The sequence below is a fragment of the Trachemys scripta genome, chromosome 15 (genome assembly GCF_013100865.1).
Source record: "Trachemys scripta elegans isolate TJP31775 chromosome 15, CAS_Tse_1.0, whole genome shotgun sequence".
Classification (NCBI taxonomy): Eukaryota; Metazoa; Chordata; order Testudines; family Emydidae; genus Trachemys; species Trachemys scripta.
The window spans coordinates 10,859,658-10,882,929 of record NC_048312.1 but is presented as its reverse complement, the minus strand read 5'-3'; the positions used below and the strand labels follow the sequence as shown (position 1 = coordinate 10,882,929).

The 23,272-nt window shown below is 39.8% G+C and overlaps 1 protein-coding gene across 1 annotated transcript in view; it reads left to right on the top strand.

The window, feature by feature from the left end:
* Nucleotides 1–23,272, top strand: part of SLC15A4 (solute carrier family 15 member 4) — a 56,079-nt gene that overhangs the window by 7,852 nt on the left and 24,955 nt on the right. Inside the window, exons 2-5 of the mRNA XM_034791274.1 lie at nt 5,141–5,436; nt 7,165–7,333; nt 10,471–10,548; nt 20,267–20,435. Of these exons, the coding sequence (XP_034647165.1) occupies nt 5,141–5,436; nt 7,165–7,333; nt 10,471–10,548; nt 20,267–20,435 (712 nt within the window). The remainder of the gene's footprint in view (nt 1–5,140; nt 5,437–7,164; nt 7,334–10,470; nt 10,549–20,266; nt 20,436–23,272) is intronic.

Below are 23,272 nucleotides of genomic sequence, written 5' to 3'. Positions count from 1 at the left end.
GGTTGGGGTGGGGTGGGGTGGGGACATAACCAAAATTTTTGGACTGAGCCCCCTTTGAGTTACAATTTTTGGATGGCCTGCTGAGGTGAGTCAGGGGGTGGAGAGGGTGTTCTCTCCCTGAGCCCCGCTGCGCAGGGCTGGCCTGAGACACCTCTGTTGCTGTCCCCCCCCGCCCCCGAATGTTCCTCCATGCCCCACTAGAGGGACATGCCACAGTTTGAAAACCTCTAGAAACTGTTGCTAACTGGAAGGGAGAAACTGGGGGCGGGAGGGGAGTACATGACCCAGCGCTAGACCGTTCCTGACAGGTGTTTGTCTAACCTATTCTTAAAAACCTCCCATGATGAGATTCCACAGCCTCCCTAAGCAGTTGTTCCAGTGCTCAACAACCCTGACAGTTATGAAGTTTTTCCTAATGGCCAACCTAAACCGCCCTTGCTGCAATTTAGGCCCATTGCTTCTTGTCCTGTCCTCAGAGGTTAAGGAGAAGAATTTGTCCTTCTCCTTTTAACAACCTTTTATGTACTTGAAAGCTGTTACCGAGTCTCCCCTCCATCTCCTCCCCCCAGTCTTCTCTTCTCCAGACTAAACAAACCCATTTTTTTCCAATCTTTCCTCATAGGTCATGTTTTCTAGACATTTAATCATTGTTGTTCTCTGGACTTTCTCAAATTTGTCCACATCTTTCCTAAAATGTGATGCCCAGAACTGGACACAATACTCCTCCAGCTGCGGCCTTATCAGCACAGAGTAGAAGAACTACTTCTTGAGTCTTGCTTACAACACTTCTGTTAATCCACTCTAGAATGATGCTTGCCTTTCTTGCAATCGTGTTACAGAATTGACTCTCATTTATCTTGTGATCCACTATGACCCCCACTTCCCTTTCCACGGTACTCCTTCCTAGGCAGTCATTTCCCATTTTGTATGTGTGCAACTGATTGCTCCTTCCTAAGTGGAGTACTTTGCATTTGTTCTTATTGAATTTTATTCCTATCCTCCAAAGCACTTGCAGCCCCTCCCAGCTTAGCATCTTCTGCAAACTTTGTACAGGTAAAAAGCAACAGAGGGTCCTGTGGCACCTTTGAGACTAACAGAAGTATTGGGAGCATAAGCTTTCGTGGGTAAGAACCTCACTTGCATCTGAAGAAGTGAGGTTCTTACCCACGAAAGCTTATGCTCCCAATACTTCTGTTAGTCTCAAAGGTGCCACAGGACCCTCTGTTGCTTTTTACCTGTACAAAGTTTGCAGAAGATGCTAAGCTGGGAGGGGCTGCAAGTGCTTTGGAGGATAGGAATAAAATTCAATAAGAACAAATGCAAAGTACTCCACTTAGGAAGGAGCAATCAGTTGCACACATACAAAATGGGAAATGACTGCCTAGGAAGGAGTACCGTGGAAAGGGAAGTGGGGGTCATAGTGGATCACAAGATAAATGAGAGTCAATTCTGTAACACGATTGCAAGAAAGGCAAGCATCATTCTAGAGTGGATTAACAGAAGTGTTGTAAGCAAGACTCAAGAAGTAGTTCTTCTACTCNAAGTGAGGTTCTTACCCACGAAAGCTTATGCTCCCAATACTTCTGTTAGTCTCAAAGGTGCAACAGGACCCTCTGTTGCTTTTTACAGATTCAGACTAACACGGCTACCCCTCTGATACTTTGTACGGGTACTCTCTCTGCCATTATCTAAATAGTTTATCAAGGTACTAAACAGAATCAGACCCAGGACCAATTCCTGTGGGGCCCCACTCAATATGCCCTTCCAACTTGACTGTGAGCCACTGATAACTACTCTCTGGGAATGGTTTTCCAACCATTTATGCACTCGCCTTACAATAGCTTCATCTCTAGGCTACATTTCCCTGTTTTTTTGAGAAGATCATGTGAGACACTATCAAAAGCCTTACTAAAGTCAAGATATACCGCTTCTGTTTCCCACTCATCCACAAGTCTAATTATAGGTATGAAACCTTTTAATAATACCAATTTCTACTTTCCGTGTGCCTGTTTAATGTTCTTGGAAGCATAGGGAAATGGCCGTGCCTGTGCCTCTTGCATGCTAGCACTGTCCTGCTGCAGCAGTCACTAGGTCTTAAGAATTTAATCAAACCGTTGGTGCTGGTATGCCTGAGCACAGATGAAATTGAGCAGAGTGAGCTAAGGAATTTTTCTGCTTGCGTGAATGAAAATAATGGGAGTGTGTGGGGTGGGGGGAGGAGGATTCCTGCAGTGTTGTGCCAAATATTTACTCCTTAATAAAAATCCTTGTGCAATTCTCTAGTACTTGATCTCTTAGTAAAATTTAGTGGCCAGAATGATAGCAGCAGAAGGGGTAGATCTGCCTGAAATAAGTAAAAATATTTTAGTCTATTAATTCATAAGTGTTTTTAGAAACTGTAGAGACTAGACTAGTATTTTTCCTGCCGTCACTCAGCTCAAGTCATAGCCAGCAGGGTGAATTATAGGGTGGAGAACTCTGTGTATACGGTATATCTAATCTCTTGAGGAACCAGTGCTATATTTGAAAGGAAATGTATTGATTGCCTTTTAACTGTGCTGTACTTCTGTAGCTGACAAAAAATTATCTTCTGCCCCTTTGCTATAACTAATTTATCCAACAGGTAGTTTTAATATGGTTTTAGCAGGCAAACCTGCTTTGTCAAGGAAGTGGTTAGTAGAGCCACTTCATCAATAAAAATGGATCTCCCTCCATGATGAGTCTGGCTTATTCGGCACACACTTCCTTTTTCCAGTCTCAAACTCTGCTTTCGTTTCCCCCTTTTCTCTTTTGACAAGGTGACAGAGTTAGCTCTTTGCATGGAGTGGCATGTCATAATAGTAGGGGTAGTGGAACTGACAGTGCAGAGTTAGAGCTGAGATTGCAAAGGGAAAAGGGAAGTCTGCCAGCAACGTATCTATTCTTATGCAAGTTGGAAGTTGTGTTTAATATAAATGGTGTATCATTCACTAGCACTTCACTGGCATGTATGCCACTTCGATTTAAAAAGAAAGTTGATGTGAAGCAATATTGAAAGTTTAACTGATGCCAATAAAGTGATCAGGAACAGGTGGTAACTGTCCTGAAGCTTGAAAAAGAGAAGTGGCTGGCTTGAGGCGTTAGCCTTTAGCTTAACAGTGCTAGTAGTTATGTATAGCAGAAACAGGTGCTTAATACTTCTTTGTTTATACTATTTGCATATTGTCTGTTCATTACCATAAGAAATACAGATTCCTAGAGGGGAATAATATGCATGTGTTTAATGGGAACAGGACTCAGGAACCTCAACAGCAATCAAAGTTCAGTCTTATTCTTTCTCTGGTCTCTTACAAACCAAAGTACCTTGGAAGGGGCAAGGTACCCCTGCCCTCTACTTTCCACATTGTAGGTCATGGGCCAACAGATCATTTCACTGTAGCATCCTTGGTTTCCCTCTTTTTTTTCGAACCCTTGTCTGAACAACAAAGATGGATTATGGGTCTCCCTTTTCATCGTAGACTTAGCATTTGATCAATGAGTGGAAATCATGGTCTTATCTATAAAGCTTGTTTTCCTGTATAACCTCTTGCCAGTTTATATAAGTAACGCTTGATGACAGGGCATCCTCTCCATGGCCTACTGTCGTGAAGCTCAGTACAGGCTTAACTTTCTTGTATGGAGACACCTTCTCTTTGAGATAGTTATACGTAAATTTGAAGAAAAAGTAGAAACTGCAAGGGGCCTCCAGTCTTCCATGGTCCACACAGCAGCTTTGTCAGACTAATGTTTGCACCTCCTCCTACAGCAGTCTAGTCAAATGTTATCAAGGTTTTGAAAGGTACTTTTCAGTGCTTTGGATACAGAAGCTATAGAGCAGTACCAGCAATAGAACTTCTTTCCTGTAGAAAAAGCTGGGTTTTCCCTGACATAGCTGGGTTTTTGTGGCATGTACGTCCAGTTTTTTTGAGTGCCGAGGAAATGACTTTTGCTTCTCGGTCATAAGACATCTGATTCCACTAAGCTGGTACATGCTGCTGATTCATTAGTGGCTCTGAGTTGATTTTCAGCCACAGGGTGCTGACTTAAGTGTTGCAGTCAGTCACAAGAGTTATGGGATGCTGTGGATTCTGTTGCAGAGTAGCTGATTCATTAAGTAAAGGGAAGAGGTTGTTTCGTTTTGTTTTTCCAATTTTAACTTCTGGTAAACTGCATCCTGTCCTGAGTTATACAGAGCTCCTATGATTTAACTAGAAGCAGTGATTGTTTATAGCATTTAGTATAGAATAAGGAGCACTAGGGGGAATTGCACAGGTAAAAAAATAGCATAAGCTTGACTGTAGAGATGTTCAGTTAAAGCTTCTGGCAGAAGAATGATTTATGTTCAATTTTTATGTCATACAAGGGGAAATATACATTGTACTGTTTGGTGGGGCCTGTTGGTGATAAAGAGAAACCTTTTGAAACCTAAACTCATTTTATAAAAATACAGTGTTAGAGTACGGTTGCAATAGGAATAATATTTAAATTTAAAGTTTGTCCCTTATTCTTCAAGTAGTCAGCTGCTTACTCTTAAGACTTTTCCCCTATAACTACAGACCACTTTTTGGGGAAAGCTGTTGAAATCTCTGCAGCTGACCTTTGCAATATTTGAGAGTAGAGAACTTAATTCAGATAATTAAATGTAATAACTAAAGTACGTATATTAGAGCATGATAATATTCTTAGGTAACTTATAACAACTGCCTTATTAGAATGTAAAACATAAACGTTATTTTGAATCCTACATGAACTGCATAGTTGTCAGACAGAAAGTTTCATTTTAGGAATTCATGTTTAGAGATGTACCATAACCAAGAGATACTAATGTTGCAGAAGTAATGACTGTAACGAAGAGCAAAGTAGGTCCGCTCTGGTACAGCTCTTCTGTCCATGTGTTGAATATGTACTAACTTAATTGGAAGGCCAATGATGTCATGGAGAACACAGTACAGTGTGACTCCATTAAATACCATATTAAGCCTAGAACACTTTAGTCATTTTAGTTTGACTATAAATTAAACCTAACACTTGAGTGCATATTGTAGTTGACTGAATTCTAATAAACAGGCTTCAGCCCTTTCAGAAAGCTAATGACTTGTTTGTTTTTTTTAATCTCTTCCAGGTCAAAGACCGAGGTCCAGAAGCCACAAGAAGATTTTTTAATTGGTTTTATTGGAGCATTAATTTGGGAGCTATTGTCTCCCTGGGAGGCATTGCGTACATTCAGCAGAACGTCAGCTTCGTTATTGGATACATCATCCCAACAGTTTGCATTGGGATTTCGTTCATGGTGTTTTTGTGCGGTCAGAGTTTCTTCATCACAAAGCCACCTGATGGCAGTGCCTTCACGGACATGTTTAAGATTCTGGCGTACTCTTGTTGCTCACGAAAGAGATCCAGGGAACACCGAACTAATAGGTTTGTAAAAAAACTCTTCAGTACAGGCTTAACTCACTTGAAATTTAAACTAAGGTCTCAAGCCACTTTGCTTAATGATAGTATGGCTGGCTGGCTGCTGCTTCATATTATGAATCTAGTCTATTTTCTACCGTTTTAGACTTCGACTTTCATTTAGATTTTTGAGTGCTTGAGGGTATATGTCCTAATAAAGAATATATCCTTGTTTTTCCATCTAGTCCCAGTGTACAGCAAAATCAAACTTGCTGTTCTTCCACTACTCCAAAATTTTTCCTGTAGTTCCTCTCCTTTCAAACCTCGTTTATACTTATAGCAGGGGTAGGCAACCTATGGCACGTGTGCCAAAGGTGGCACACAAGCTGATTTTCAGTGGCACTTACACCGGGTCCTGGGCCCCCCGGGGCTCTGCATTTTAATTTAATTTTAAATGAAGCTTCTTAAACATTTTAAAAACCTTGTTTACTTTACATACAACAGTTTAGTGTTATATTTTAGACTTCTAGAAAGAGACCTTCTAAAAATATTAAAATGTATTACTGGCACGCGAAACCTTAAATTAGAGTGAATAAATGGAGACTTGGCACACCACTTCTGAAAGTCCAAGCTATAGGTCGGGGTCGGCAACCTATGTCCTTTCTAGCAATGCTGCAGCAGTCCCACTGTAGCGCTTCAGTGTAGACACTCACTACAGCGACAGGAGGGGTTCTCCCTTCACTGTAGTTAATCCACCTTCCCAAGAGATGGTAGCTGTGTTGATGAAAGAATTCTTACATCAACCTAATGCTGTCTAAACCAGGGGTTAGGATGGCTTAACTGTCACTCAGGGTGTGGTTTTTTCAGACCCCTGAGGGACATAGCTGGGTTGACCTAATTTTTTAGTGTAGACCTGTCTTTAGATCGACCTAGCTATGTCAGGAAAAATTTTGTGCCCAAACACCATAGTTAGGTCGACCTAGCCCTTGGTGGCGATGTGGCTAGGTCAGTAGAAGGATACCAGCTCACACTTCTCTGTGGGGTGGATTTACCTACATTAGCAGAAAACCCCCTTCTGTTGATATAGGAAACATCTACTTTACAGTGCACAATTGTGGTGCTGTAGCTATGCCACTGTAGCGTAGACATACTCCCAGTGAATCTGGCCACACCTCAGACTCTGGACTAGCATTTGCTAAATACATTTTTTCACAGAGCACTAATTAACCATTTTTTCTTTTGTGCTTTGCTCTCTCCATGGGCACATCTTGATTTTAAAAGGGTTTTTATTTGCCTTTGTAGACTTGATGAGGCAACTGAGCTGTATAACTGCTTTTTCTAACGACCTCTTAGAGCTACTGTCTTCCACACACTATGAGGTCCTCTTGGGTTTCAGGTGCCACATGCGGCATAGAATTTCATGTGTTCGCTTAATCAAGTGCATAAATAAGTTAGAATAACTTATTTTCTGATGGTGTCAATAAACCAGTTGTCACTTTCAAGTGTTGCATTTTTTTAATGCTTAGTCATGCCGAGGGACAAAGAGAGATAATGTCTAGTAAACTTTTATAATGAATACTTAGTTTAATTTGTCCCTTTCGCACACTTCTGATCCGCTTTGACTGGCATGTTTTCTCTTCTGTATCTAGAAGTAGTTCCCACTTCTGAAACGCACAAGGTGTTTTTATGATGAAAAAGCAATACAAAGTTGTCCGTGAATTTTTTTTAAATTAACTTTAACTTTATTTTCAAAAGTGAAATCCAGGAAGTGCTTCAGCACCCTCGTAAGCAAAGCCTATTTGAGATGGCGAAGATGTCTCATGGAGGGCCATTCAGAGAAGATAAAGTGGAAGATGTGAAAGCCCTTGTCAAGATTATCCCTGTCTTTTTGGCTCTTATACCTTACTGGACAGTATATTTTCAGGTGAGTGACTCTGACCAAACATAAAGACCATAAGTTTACATTCTCAACACTGCAATTGGAAGCTCTGTAGGTGCTATCATTAAATCACAGCTCTGAGTCTAAATTGTAAAAATTCATTCCTCTCAAAAATTGCCCTAAAAGCATGAACTTTGAAGGAACATTTACAAAAAAAAAATGGGGAAAATGTTCCATAAGCTTTTGTTAAATAGAATAGTTTAGCAATGTTAATGGCTAAAATTCTGAAAGAGGCTGGAAATCTAACAATTTTTGCCTAGCCTTATTTTATTATGGACTGGCTGACTTTTATGTTGGTTTTGGGGTTCACCCCAAACTAGTTCTCAGAGATGTATAATTGCTTGCACAATGTAATTAAAATTATGTAACAAACCAGTGCTTAGTAATGACAAAAATATTTGCTGGCTCATTTGACTTTTTAAACAAAATGTCATGGGGCGAGGTGTATTAGTTCACCAATATGCCCATATCTAAATGTAAATTGCTACGTAGTGTCTTGCACGAATGTAAAATTCCCTCTGAAGTTGAGGGACGAATAAATGGTCTAAAAAGGATATTAAGAATATTTTCAAAATATGTATTTTAATCTGATAATTGGAGTCTTAAAGCTAAAATTTGTAAATATCTAATGTACTTTTCAACATTGAACTGTTTCCTTTTCACTGACAAAGATAAGTGAATTGGAAAACAGATTAGTAAACTTTACTTTTAGTCCCTTTCACTATATTTCTCTACATTGGCAGGATGCTGCAGAGCATAGGTTGCAAACACTTTAGAAGACTGTTTAGAGCTTTAAAAACTTCCACGTAAAAGTAATTTAAAAAAAATTCCTGTGAATGGTTCTGTTGCTCTTAGGTCTCGTACAAGAAGATCTGGATGACCTTGAAAGCTGGAGTAATAGAAATTGAGTGCAATTTAATAGTGCAAAGTGCATGACCTTGCACTAAGGGCTTGTCTACACTACCAAGTTTTATTGAAAAAACTTGTCAACACCCAAAAGTCAACAAAACAAAAATCGCCAAAGGGTGTTCACACTTGCTCCCTCTGTCGACAGATCACATTGGGGACACCATCATTGCTGGGTGAGCAATGCACCGTGGGTATGTATCCCACAGTGCAGTGTTGTGGGAAGGAAGAGCTGATCGCAGTGCATCTTGGGATTCTCTATGAATTCTCCCACAGCCCCCTCAGCTGAGAGCAGCATCATGAGTAGCTCTGTGAGCTTTCTGTGCTGAGGAATGGCAAAGCAGCACAGGAGTCTGTCCCCCTCCCCCTGCAGCAGCAGTCCGCCTGCTGCTGTGTTCCTAGTGCCAGGCAGAACAGGAACATTCCAGTGATTTGCTCAAATGGGGCAGGCACAAATACTTCCTGGAGTTTCTAAAGGGGAGGGGCGCATGCCTGCAGGGCAGCAGAGATCAAAACACTGAGCAGAGCAATCAGGGCAGGCATTGTGGGATACTGGCAGAAGCCCGTTCTGGGGACAAAACTATCAGCAGTGTCTACACTGGCTCTTTGCCGACAATAAAGGGAGGGGAAAAGACAAAAGTCTCTCAGGGATGGAAGTTTTTTGTCTCCAAAATAGGGCATTTTTTTTTTTTTTGCAACAAAAGTCCCATTGTCATGTGTGTGCTTTTGCTGTTTTGTCGCTAAAAGGCAATTTTTGGCAACAAAACTTGGCAGTGTAGACAAGCAAAAATTCTTGTGGTTAGTGTCTATCAGCTGGGGACTTATCAGTTGGAAGCGGCAGAGCAAGAGAAAGACTTGGTTTTACTGGCTGATCACAGGATGACGATGAGCTGCCAACGTGATGCAGCCGTGAAAAAGGCTAATACCTCCTGCTGCATCCTAGGATTGCGTTTCCACTTGAGATAGGGAAGTGATAGTACCATTATACAAAGCACTGGTGAGACCTCATCTGGAATACTGTGTGCAGTTCTGGTCTCCCATGGTTAAAAATGATTAATTCAAACTGGAATAGGTGCACCGTGCAGAGAAGGGCTGCTAGGATATTCATAGGAATGGAGAACCAACCTTATGAGAGGAGAATCAAGGAGCTTGGCTTGTTTAGCTTGACCAAACAAAGGCTAAGGGATCATGTGTTTGCTCTCTGTAAATACATCAGAGGGATAAATACCAGGAAGTGGGGAGAGGAATTATTTAAGTTAAGCACCAATGTTGACATTACAACAAAGGGATATCACTGGCCATCAACAAGTTTAGCTTTGACCATTTCTAACTATCAGATGTGAAGATCTGGAACCCGCCTTCCAAGGGGAGCAGTGGGGGGCAGAAAACATTAACTGGCTTCAGGACTGAATTTGATAAGTCTATGGAGGGAATGGTATGATGAGACTGGCTACATGCCACTAGGAAATCTGCTACTAGCAGTTGCAGATATCCCAAGCAGCCGGTGATGGGATACTACATGGGGAGGCCTCTGGGCTACTACAGAGAATTCTTTCCCAGGTGTGTATCTGTTGGGTCTGAGCCAAGCTAATGGTTCAATATAACAAGTGATGATATGGACACTAATTGCTTTTGTTGGGGTTAAATGGAATCTGCAGGGAAACTTCACTCTAGTGTCAGTTTTCCAGTACAAAGCTGAAATTTGTATTTGCTCAGGGTCTAACTGATCGCCATATTTGGCATCAAAAAGGAATTTTCTCCTGGTTCAAATTGGCAGAGTGCCTGGGTGTGTGGTTTTTTTGCTTTCCACTAAAGCATGGGATGCGGGTCACATGCAGGTTTAAACTAGTGTAAATGGTGGACTCTCTGTAACTGTCTTTAAATCATGATTTGAGGACTTCAGTAACTCAGCCAGAGGTTATGGGTGTATTACAGAAGTGGGTGGGCGAGGTTCTGTGGCCTGCAATGTGTAGGGGGCGGGAGGTCAGACTAGATGATCATGATGGTCCCTTCTGGCCTTTTGAGTCTAAAAGTTTGTGCTTTTTACAAAACTCCAATTTTGGGCCTGAAGAGATGTGGCACTGGAAAACCTTGTTTTGAACTGCTCTCTAGTACATTCAAATGCATTCCTTGTGAGTCACTGACATTTTAAGTAGTTTCACTTCAGAGTATGACTTTATCAAGTAACAATGTCAACTAATTTTTCTTAATGTTAGATGCAGACTACATACGTTTTACAGAGTCTACATCTGAAAATCCCTGAAATTTCAAATGTCACCCCCCATATTCATACGGTAAGTTGGGCAAAATGTGGAGGGTTTTTTTGTTTTGTTTTGTTCAGTTGAAACTCCCTGAGCTAAGCTAATGGTCCAATGTAACGAAAGATGATGTGGACACTAATTGCTTTTGTTGGGGTTAAATGAAGTCTGTAGGGTAGCTTCATTGTAGTGTCAATTTTCCAATACAAAGCTGAAATTTGTATTTCCTAACGTTAAGTAGTAGAATTGTAATTTACCTAACTAAACTTGATTTTTATTAACTTAAATATAGGCATTAGTTAATCTTATACATGTTGTTTTGTTCATTTAGGCATATTTCAAAACTAATCTATTAGGTCTGTCAAGCGATTAAAAAGATTAAGATTCAAATATTTAATACATTTCAGTTGGTATTCTGTTTAACAGTGTGATTAATCGTGATGAATTTTTTTTCTCAATGAATTTTTTTTAATCACGTGAGTTAACTGCGATTAATTGACAGCCCTACTAAACGTTCATGATACTGCAGTCCTTATCTACATAAAAATTCCAATGAAGTAAATGAGGAATTGATTCTACAGTAACCCTGAATCTACTCTTAAATTAAGCAAGTAGAAGTCAGTCAGAGCCCTGCAGATGTAAAATATGAGACTGTATCTGTGGTTACTATCTTAAGGGCCCAGTTTTGCTTTTGAATGCATGCAGGCAGCTGCCACTGACTTCACTGGGAGTCTCCATGTTCCTTGGTGGCAAAATATGCCTCTTAGAAGAGGCCTTTAAATACACACAAGCGAAGTTCCCTGTAAGCTGTGTGGCAGCTATCAAGGGCTGCACAGACGGGGAGAGGGGCCCCTCCCCTGGCCCAGTCCTGCCAGAGCTGCCAGTACAGCGGGCTGTGGGGAGTCCTTCCTCCCTGGGGAAGCCTTCACCCCAAACTCCTCCTCCCTGGCCCCACGTCGAAGCCCGCACCCTCTGCCCCAGCCCTGAGCCCTCTCCCGCACTCCAAACCTCTCAGCTCCACCCCCTCCAACATTACCTCCATGTTGGCGCACAAAAAAAAATTAGAGGGAACACTGCACACAAGCTGTGTTACTACTAATAACATGTTAATGATGAAAAGTGAAGGGTTGGTGGTTTGTGTGTTTTTTTTTTTTTTTTTTTTTTTAATTCTGTTCACTAATTTTCTGCTGCTTATTTTTAAATTTCCCTTAACTTGAACAATGGAAGTCATTATGTCAATTTCACTTCCAGTTTTTTAGTGCTGCAGTGTTTGAGTTTCAGTTAGTGGAGGGGAATGTTAATTTAAAAATTCTGATAGAAATTTTTTAAAACGGAAATACTTTCATTGGTCCAAGGTTTGTTAAATTTAGACTAAGCATAATCAAACTTTGGGCCAAATTTGAGATGTCCAATTAAATAGAGCACAGTTTATTTTAACTTGACCACAGGTCCTTGGTAGTTGCAAATAAGTTTTACCAGGTACTTTATTCTTACTATGAAACCCTTCTTGCCCTTTATTAATATTAATACTTGCATTTCTATAGTTTATTTTCATGAGACAGTCTCAGAGCTTTTTCAAATATTAATTAAGCCTCGCAACTGTCATGTTTGAGCTTCCTGATTGTTAGGCTGAACAAAATGAATAGTTTTCCTCTAACTTAGCTAAGACTTAATGAAACAGGCCTGTGCCTTTATCTAATATGGGGAAATTAATGAAGTGTGGACTGATCACTGCAGTAAATGATCTTTTTAAACAAAGCACAGTGTGATACTTCTGCTTAGGCCCCTAAAGAATATTATGCATATAAATATGCATTAAAAAATTACAGAAGGCTGTGTGTACACACCCCTAACCTAGTGACTCTAGAGATGCACTGTAACTTTAAAAATATGTAAGTGTGCGTGTTTCTGCTTTGGGAATAAACGTTATCAGTCAAACTTATTCTAGCCTTTGGCTCCTTTTATTTTTTGGTAAGCAGTATGTTAGGTTCAGAAATTGAATTGGTTCAAATAAGCAATGAATATTATTACTAGCTTTAGTTGAAAATGGTTTAAAATGCCACCCATACCGTAAGACCATTTCTCCTAACTTTAAACTATGGCTTTAAAAATTAAGTTCAGTTGTATTTAGTGTTCGTTTAATAATATGGAATTTGAGGCATGGATAGTGGAACGTCATCCTAGTGTCTGTCTTGATATTTTAAATGGTTCTTCTACCAGCCAGTCTGTAAGTGAATGTCAGCTCCATTTTCTGCAGTGCTTCCATTGCAGTCCTTTTGCTGCTTCAATCTGAAATCTTAAAAATAACTCTGCAAGTATATTTTAAAACCATCTCAAAGTAGGTTTGTGGTTTTATCACTTTTTTCCTATTTGGGTGATATGAAAGGCATCATACAACACTACATTTCTAAAAATATGTGTACATGTGTAGTCTCTTCTAAAGCTATCAGACTTGCTCTTAGCCATCAGGCTTTGATGGTTTGCGGTAGCTAAGTAAAAGAGCAGTTGAGTCATGACTCATCAGAGCTACATTTTTCTTAGAAACAGATGCACACAACATTCAATGTAAGCATTACAGTATTTATCTAAAGTGAACAGGATAAAGATTGTACACAGTTTCTTGATATGGAAATAGTGGAATATTTAAAAATATGTGCATATTCTCAATTTCCCAACTCCTGATAGGTAGAAATGGGAAGGAGTGAGTCTCTGAAAAACTTGTGATTTAATTGTGTGAAATATAGCAGTGCTGGCAACACTTGTTTATCCTGTTGTCCATTATCAAATTCAGTAATTCCAAAAAACTTCCCACTTTTTTTTTTTACTGTATTATCCAAATCAGTCTTTGTTCAAGTTTTGTGATACTGTTTAATGTTGTGGTGAGATAGTAAAAGTCGGTTACGCTAAACACATTTTGGGGGCGGGAGGGGAGGGAAATCATCTGTGTGAAAAATTTTCCTGAATGGGGTAGATTGAATTAAATAAGTGATTTTAAAGCCACTGATTTTAACTTTGATTTAAATAAGCTTGAAACCTTGATTTAAATAAATTTCAATCTTGTTTTGCATTTGTACTCTTTGGAAAATAAATAAAGAGAGGTTGGTACTCATTATTTGATAACCGTTAATACACATTGATTTGCAACTAAATATAGCCTTCAGGCTACATTTACTACCTTTTGCTAACCAGGAGGATATATCTATGCATTTATATAAGCAATTATATAGTTTAACTTACATTTATTTAGTTTATTAATTCTTACATTTATTATGTTACAAAATGCATCATTCACCATTTTCTATTAAATAGACTAACTTTTTTACTTGTGATTTGTGTCAAGCTCTACTTGGATGGTAATTCAGATTCAATTAAAGTACAAAAACGTTTTAAATGCTTTTTAAATAAAACTGCTTTAAGTGATGGATACATAAGAAAAATTATCAAAAATGTATCAACATTTTGCATTTAAAGCTAACTGATTTAATAAAGGAAATACCTGTAGCTAATGAATTGAACTGACTTTTTTTGGACACCATAACCTTCAGAGTCTTAGAACTAGTAGATCACACCACTTCCCATCTAGTTTTTATTCAGAGATTGGAAGAAAAACAATTTTTTCTACTTTTTCAATTCTTAATTGGGTTTTTAACTTTAAATGAACAAGTAATTGAATAAATATTCCCTCTGCACCTGCCAAAGAGGCTACAGCTGCCAAAAAATTAATTTAGCACTGCAACAAATTCTGGTGTCAGGTGCTTAACTAGTGACTTCCACCCGTTCAGTGCTTTGACTTTCTTTAAAACTTGGCAGTAAACATGTATTGCTTAATATTTTTGGTATTTAAATTAAATTATTTTAATCAGGTGATAATTTCAAATTTAATATCAAATGTATTTTAAAAATTAAACCTATTTAATTTAACTTTAAAAATCAGTTTTTAAATATTTTTTTAATCCTTTGTTTTGGGCCACATTTGCTGACTCTCTAGTGGCAAACAAAAAGATGATCAGTTCAGCAGAATTTTTAAGAATTTTTATTTTCCAGAGTATGTGATGGCCCCTTTAACCATAATCTTGCAAATTTGATCTGTTTGGAAATGTTTATGTTTGAACAGTTAATCATTCAAGTCTTTTGAATTCATGGTCTTGAAATAGTTGGAACACAGAGTGTAATATGGAATAAAAAAATTCTCAAACATTATTTGTTGAATTAATTTTTAAGGTAACGACTTGTCCCCCCCAAGCTCTTAAGCATAACTCTGTCCTTCCATGAAAACATGTATGGCACATTTTTCAGAGTAGCAGCCGTGTTAGTCTGAATTCGCAAAAAGAACAGGAGTATTTGTGGCACCTTAGAGTCTAACATTTATTTGAGCATAAGCTTTCGTGGGCTATAGACCACTTCTTCGGATGCATAGAATGGAACATATATTGAGGAGAGAGATATACACATAAAGAGAGCATGAAAAGATGAGAGTTGTCTTTCCAACTCTGAGAGGCCAATTAAGTAAGAGGGAAAAAAACGTTCAGTACAACAGCTCAGTCTCTGAGGCTTTCCAGATTTGTAGCAGAGTTAAGCAAGGCTGTGTACTTGCCCAACTCTGTTTGGGATCATCTTCTCCTTGCTGTTGAAACAAGCTTTTAGTTCCCCAGTTGAGGGAATCTACTTGCACACAAGATCTGATGGAAAGCAGTTCAATCTTGCAAGACTTAGATCTAAAATCAAGACTCAAGAGGCCCTTATCCAATACAGCCTCTTTGCTGATGATGCAGCAGTGACAACCCACACAGAAGTGCATCTTCAAAATTTTCTGGACAGTTTTTCCAAAGTCTTCCAAGACTTCGGGCTTATCATAAGCCTAAAAATGATTAACATAATGTGCCAAGGAATTGAGGAAGCACCCTTCCTCAAGATGAACAACTATGAACCTGAAGTGGTGAATGAGTTCACATACCTGGAGTCCACTATCGCAGTCCATCTCTCACTTGAAACGAAACCCAACATCCACATTGGAAAAGCTGCCACAACGATTTTTAGACTGAACAAGAGGGTCTGGCAAAACAAACTGACAGAACACACACAGATCAGTATGTATAACGATAACGAGTCTTGTGGATAAGGGAGAAGCTGTGGATGTGGTATACCTAGACTTTAGTAAGGCATTTGATACAGTCTCGCATGATATTCTTATCGATAAACTGCGCAAATACAATTTAGATGGGGCTACTATAAGGTGGGTGCATAACTGGCTGGATAACCGTACTCAGTTGTTGTTAATGGTTCCCAATCCTGCTGGAAAGGCGTAACGAGTGGGGTACCGCAGGGGTCTGTTTTGGGACCGGCTCTGTTCAATATCTTCATCAACGACTTAGATATTGGCATAGAAAGTATGCTTATTAAGTTTGCGGATGATACCAAACTGGGAGGGATTGCAACTGCTTTGGAGGACAGGGTCATAATTCAAAATGATCTGGACAAATTGGAGAAATGGTCTGAATTAAACAGGATGAAGTTTAACAAAGACAAATGCAAAGTGCTCCACTTAGGAAGGAAAAATCAGTTTCACACATACAGAATGGGAAGAGACTGTCTAGGAAGGAGTACAGCAGAAAGGGATCTAGGGGTTATAGTGGACCACAAGCTAAATATGAGTCAACAGTGTGATGCTGTTGCAAAAAAAGCAAACATGATCCTGGGATGTATTAACAGGTGTGTGGTGAGCAAGACACGAGAAGTCATTCTTCCGCTCTACTCTGCTCTGGTTAGGCCTCAGCTGGAGTATTGTGTCCAGTTCTGGGCGCCGCATTTTAAAAAAGATGTGGAGAAATTGGAAAGGGTCCAGAGAAGAGCAACAAGAATGATTAAAGGTCTAGAGAACATGACCTATGAAGGAAGGCTAAAAGAATTGGGTTTGTTTAGTTTGGAAAAGAGAAGACTGAGAGGGGACATGATAGCAGTTTTCAGGTATCTAAAAGGGTGTCATAAGGAGGAGGGAGAGAACTTGTTCACCTTAGCCTCTAAGGATAGAACCAGAAGCAATGGGTTTAAACTGCAGCAAGGGAGGTCTAGGTTGCACATTAGGAAAAAGTTCCTAACTGTCAGGGTGGTTAAACACTGGAATAAATTGCCGAGGGAGGTTGTGGAATCTCCATCTCTGGAGATATTTAAGAGTAGGTTAGATAAATGTCTATCAGGGATGGTCTAGACAGTATTTGGTCCTGCCATGCGGGCAGGGGACTGGACTCGATGACCTCTCGAGGTCCCTTCCAGTCCTAGAATCTATGAATCTATGTATCGTGCATGCATTATCAGCACACTTTTGTGTGGGAACAAGACATGGACCTTAGACTCATCTGGAAAAGAGGCTCAACAACTTTCATATCCATTGCCTTTGTCGAATCTTTGGAATCTCCTGGAGGGACAGAGTCACTAACACTGAGGCGCTCAAGCGGGCCAGCATACCCACCATGCAAACACTCCTCAAACAGAGACATCTCCGCTGGCTTGGGGCATGTGTGCTTAATAAATGATGGGCGCATCCCAAAGGACATCCTCTATGGCAAATTGGCATCTGGAAAAAGACCCAAAGGATGCCCAAAATTGCATTTCAAGGATGTGTGCAAGCAACACCTCAAAGAAATGGGCATGGATGTGAACAAATGAGAAGATCACACAAGACCGCAGTCTTTGGAAACAAGAGCTTAACAAAGGTCTCCAGAGTTATCAGAGGAAGCAGTCCAGCTTAGCAGAGGTGAAAAGAACTCGCAGAAGGCAGAGCCCAGAGGGTTGAAACAACATCACCTTTAAATGTGGCAGAGATTCATTCTCTCTCTCTCTCTCTCTCTCTCTCTCTCTCTCAAGTGGGTCTCTTTTTTAGCCATGGTTGCAGCTGCCATAAAACCAACTGGGTTTCAAACACTCAAAGTTGAGTTAATTGTGGACATGTTATTTATCTTGTGCACACAACCTCTCCCCAAACCCGACTGGTATGGTAGAAGGACTTAATGATTTTGAATCTTCTCTCCAGGGGTCCAAATCATATATATGGTGCCTAGGCTTACATGAACTGGCCCCAGTTGCTGGCACTGTTGTGAGGCTTTATATACAAAGATTCTGTTTTTTAGAGTCCTCTAACAAAAACGGTGGCTGGAGAGTTAGAAGCGTGGACATGTTCTAAATTTTCATTTGGACTTTACTAGTTGGAATAGTATTTGTAGTGGAAATAGTGCAGTCGGATAGGTTGAATATTTCTAAAGCTATTTTTGGAGTTGCATGAGAACATTTCCTTAGTGCTAAATGGAGTATCTTAGTTTGCCCATATAGAACTGATTCTAAATACTTTAAAGCTTGGTAGCCTGGGAATCTCATCGTGAATTACTGAATCTTGCAAATTAGAAAGGATAAATGTATCCCACAATAGACTTTGTTCATTTGACAGATATAATTTCAGTTTGATTGTATTTTGCATTTTATTAGTAAAATACTCTTTCTACTATGGTAGTTGGAACTATGAAAAGCCATAATCTTAATGGAAGAGCTACAGCCTCTGGCTACTAAATATTTCTCATGACTAGAATAGAAACAGTTGACTAATAGGAAATATAAACCTATAGTCAAACTCAAGAACACATTTTTGGAAGCAAAATAAACAAGCAGGGAATACTTAATTGCATAAAATCACTTTCTACCATATATGCCATTAAGATTGCCTTTGATTGCAGTTGTAGACACATCTTGGTGTATTTGTTTAAATAATATATAAGTATTTGTTTACCAGACATGAGTTGCACAATCCATCATTCAACAGACAGATGTTCTCTGACTGATGGATCTTAATGGCGTGAAAGCTCCCTCAGGATAGTGAATTTTCTATTAAGCACGTTCCAAGACACATACAGAAAACAAGTACTAAGATGCTAAAGTTCCTCCCTCTAACGGAGACAGCACTGATCATGACATTCTATCAGTTATTCATTTTTTGTTCTATCCTATGATAGTTCAGCTGACGAGTCTGGCTCTGTCAGTCCTCTGAAGCTCATTGAAGCTCTGTTTAAAAGTGATAGTACAATCTAATCACTCCCATTGAAATTCATTGGTGTTGAACGCTCAGGTGGCTTGCAGCATGAGGCCTGTAGGCAGCAGCTGGCTAGAGATAGAAGGGCTTAAACCTAAATCTGTGTCTACCAGCCAGAACCCCTTGCCAGCTATCATGACAGAGGGGCAGCTGGACCAAATCTGAGTGATGTTACGCATGGGCTTCTGCTCCCCTTCCAAACTCCATGTGGTGGAACCTGTGCCCATTAGAGAGTTGAGTGGAGACAGAGGCCAGTAGCAGCAGGAACCCTGTGTGCCAGGTTGCAATGCCACACAAATTTGACAAGCAACTCTTCCATCACATCAGCAAGGAAGGGGCTCCACCGTTAAGCCATCCAGCTATGGTTAATGCCCGCTCCCCTGTATGAGTGACACAGAGGTGGTTGAGCCTGTGTGTTTCGACCTGGTGAATGGGCTCTTCCTCCTAGTCCAAGGGCTCCACTCTGTTTCCCGTCGACACAAGCTTCAGCTGCATCCCATGCCACCTGGCTCTGCTTACTTCCTCCCCATTGGCAGAGGTATGCCCTGCCCACTGCTCTCATCTCCCAAACAGTCCGCCAATGGGAAGGCAAACAGTAACTGGAGGTGGGTGGCATGAGCTGGTGTTGGAATCTGTGTTAAAGGGGAAGTGGACATAAGAGAGTGGTCCGAGGCGGCAGCAGCAGCTTCACTATAAAACTGCCCCTCTCAGTAACCTGGCTCAATCTTTAAATACATTTCTCCCCCCCTCCTTCCCCCCACCACTTTTAAGCTTTGCTCCTGGTGCTCAGATTTGGCTGGGCCTGGGTGCTAAGTGGATGGGCCACAGCCCACCAATGGGAACAGCCTACTCCGCCCCGCCCCCTCCCCCAAGAAAAATTTTACCAGCCTCTCTGATTGGGCTCTTAAATGTTTGAGATGTTTGCATTAGAGTGCCTGCCAACTATATTACTGTGCATCCTGATGGTTCGTCTTAAAGGTATGAAAAGGTTTGATTAGTGGAACTTCTTTTTCAGTTTGCTGGTCGTTTGCACATAAATCTAGTTAGCTGAGGTACTCCATTTGGTAACGTTCCTACTATGCCCAAATGTGCAACCATGCAGTGCCATCATTTTCAAAGCAGAAGTCCAGTGACTTCTGGATCAGGTGACTTTTGGAGAGTGTCTCTTCATATTCATGCTCTATGTCCACCTTTCCCTCTTCCTTTGAGTTCTGCTCTCAGAACTACTGGGCTCAGTAGAAGGAACTGAGGCAGTTGGGGCTCTTATAATCTTGGTTCTGAACACTGGATGTTGCAAGAGGATGCCTGTGCAACCCCACTGGGCACTGCTTTTTGGAAAGCTCCCAAAGTTCAGCACAGGTGGATGTGAATTCCAGGAGTGGGAGCATGCAGTGGCATCCTACTTACTTTGGAGAGGAACCCTTTTTACTGTTGTAAGCCAGAATTGTAAACTACTGTAGCTAAATAAAACCTGAAGAGCTAAACTAAGAAATATGTATTAAATGTAGCGTTGAGAAACGACTGAACAATTTTATTTTAATGTGAGTCTGTAACTTGTAACAAATATTTTGGTTTCTCCCAGGTTTTCATTATTGCATGAAAAATATGCTATTTTTAAAGAAAAGAACAAATTGGCTGGTAAGTAGAACATGGCTGAATTAATTCATCTCCTCTGTTCAGTTTCCTGCAGCCTGGTTGACGATGTTTGATGCAGTGCTTATTCTGATCCTAATACCCTTAAAGGATAAAGTGGTAGACCCCATTCTGAAGAGGAATGGCTTGCTTCCATCATCTTTGAAGAGGATTGCAGTTGGAATGTTCTTTGTGATGTGCTCTGCATTTGCAGCAGGTAAGAAGGCAATTTAGATACACATTTGATTAACTTCTGCAGAGTCCTGTTGTGAGTATCTAAAATGTTTCTGGAGTCGTCAGCCGATAACTGCTCAGGAGTCTCTTGGATGGGCTGCATGAATGTGTGCGCCTAATGAGAGGTTTCACTCACACTATTGCTAACCTTTAACGTTTTTATTTATTGTGTAAAACTACTCGACCACTTTTCTGCTTGAAACAAGGTTATAAATTAAAACTTTAAAGAAGCGTAACTTGCAGCAGTTTGTTAACTAACATTCTCCAGGATGAAGGATTAGTCTTCTCTGGTAAGCTTACTATCAAGGTCAAGCATACTGAAAAGTAGCAGGAGAGCTACTTTTATCATCATCAACCATATTATATCACTGATGAGTTCAGCCTGTTTTGGCTCACAGCTGGTGATCAGATGGCAAAGAATTCTACTTCATAAAATAAATGCAAAATTCTAATTCCGTATTTTAAATATTAAGGAAGCCCCAAAGCAATGTAGCCTGATTTTTAATCATCACTTCACTTAAAAGTTAAGCACAGGAAAAACAAGGATCTGTAAAAATCAGTGTTTGCCCTTTAATACAGTCTGATTTTTCAAATATTAAAAACTTGAAACTCTGTTTAGAACTGTTTGTCTTTAGCTGAAGTAATAAAATTGGCTTATTGCTGAGCAAGTCTTTCCTCCGACTTTGGCTTTCCCCCCCCCCCTTTTTGCCTTCATGTTCCCTAATGTTTGGAATTATTGTAGTGTAAAATAGCTTAGCTGTTGCTCGAAAGGAAAAAGATGGCATCGCTGTTCAAACCATAAATCATCTGCTTATGAGGATGATTTAAAGTTGTTAAGCACTGCTGATGTGGAACCGAACATCTCTGAGCAATGCTTCATAGAACCTATACCCTTCACCCGGTATCACTGTAATGAACGTATTGATAAAGCATTATAGCATTAAATAAATTAATTTCGGCACTTGTAATCTCCTATATTTTAGAGAGAGGGACACTTTATAGGGCTATTAAGGTTTCTCCCAATGAGAGAGGTAATTACCTTATTAGACCAAGGTCATTTTGTATGTGGGCAAGGAAAGTTCTTACTATAAAAGTCATTTGAACTTAAAATAGGAATATTTCTCTTATTCAGTGGCACTTGAGAACAGGTGGGTAGAGCTCCCCTCTGCCAATAGGGGGTGACAATGCCACAAATGTTGAATGTCAGCTCTATAAATAGAACTTGCTGGCTCAGAATTCTTACTTAACTTGACTTCTAAAACCACAGATCGTGTCCCCACTAGTATTGAAACAGAAGCACTCTGAAATAAAGTAATTGAGCTGCAGCCTGGTTTTATAGACTAGAACTCCACAAAAAGTTTCAGGTGACTTAATTTTCAGGATTAATATCTGATTTAGAAATGTGATATCTGCCTTAAACCACTCTTTTCCCCAGCAGAAGTCCAGTTGTTTTGGTTCGTTTGGGCTGGGAAAAACTAATGTGAAGCCTGGTGGAGAAATTCAATCTTGACCTGTGGTTGGAGTAAGCTAGAATGTGAGAACCAAGTCAGATGACTTCTGGGGCTGAAATTAACACAAATTTACTCCCATTGGTCTAAAAAAATTCATGAAGTGTTTCATCTTATAGGGCAGGCTGATCAATAGCATTTATAAAAGCTATTTTCATTTGACTCTGAAACTGCAGCATAACTACCACACCACCATTTCGTTAGACAGAAGTCTTGGTGACAATCTGGAACAATATGGAGATGCCAATGTCTTTAATCTGCAGTCTTGGAAATAACTTGTGTGTGACTTATTTTCATTTTTAATATATTTGCCAAACTGGCAGTAGTTCTGGACACGAGTTAGGCTGCCTATTAGGTTGTTTAGATTATTTTAAATACCTTATAAATTGAGTAAATACAACTGATTAGATTTAATGATCTGCTGTGCTTACTTCATGCATTTTATTGTAAATTCTTAGCAGCAGTATTTAAGGTTATTCAACTGGAAAATCAACTTCATTTATAGACTCTAAACAATTACAGCAAGAATTTAATCTGAAAGTTTTAATAGTTAAAAGAATCTTAAACTTGTCTTGAAACTTGTCACATTCAAATACAGTCTAACAAAGAATCAATAGATTCAAGCTTCTAAAATCTTCAGGTTTGAAGAGAAATTTATGGTAAATTAGTCTGAAGTTGAAGGTTCATAAATAGTAGCCACGTCTTGGTGGCCGGGTATCTGCTGAAGTTGCCTATAGCTAGAAGAGTATAGTAAACATAAAGGATCACCATACACTTTTGAAGTGAAGTCATTTCACACACTTATATATGACCCAATTAAATTTCAGCAAGACTTTAACTGGTTTTGCAGTTAGTTTATTTGTAAACCTTCTGAAATTAGAGTGAGAAGCTGAATTGTCAGTTCTTTGAGTCCCTATTGCCGCCATTTTTTTTTTTAATGTAGAAAACTGGCTATATTTTAGTTGTTACATTTTTGCAACTTGGTATTGTCTGGTGCATTGAAATGACATTGGACAGCTAATGAAAGATCTCTACAATAAAGATGGGCAGATGTTCAGCTAAAAAGAAATGAGGGAAATATAGAAGAGAGTGCTTTTGGCACAAGAAAATGTTGCGTTCAGAACAGCCTTTGCCCTAAAGCTGTTCATTGTTGATTGAAAACAGTTTTGTTTTTTTTTAAGTGTGGGGGTGACATTTTGTTTAATCACTCAGATTAGTAGGGGGCTTTGTCGCTGCCTGCCCTGTAACCTTGGATACCTTAATGCTATGCTCAGAGTCCTGACACCAGCAGCCAGCCTGCAAGCATAAAGGC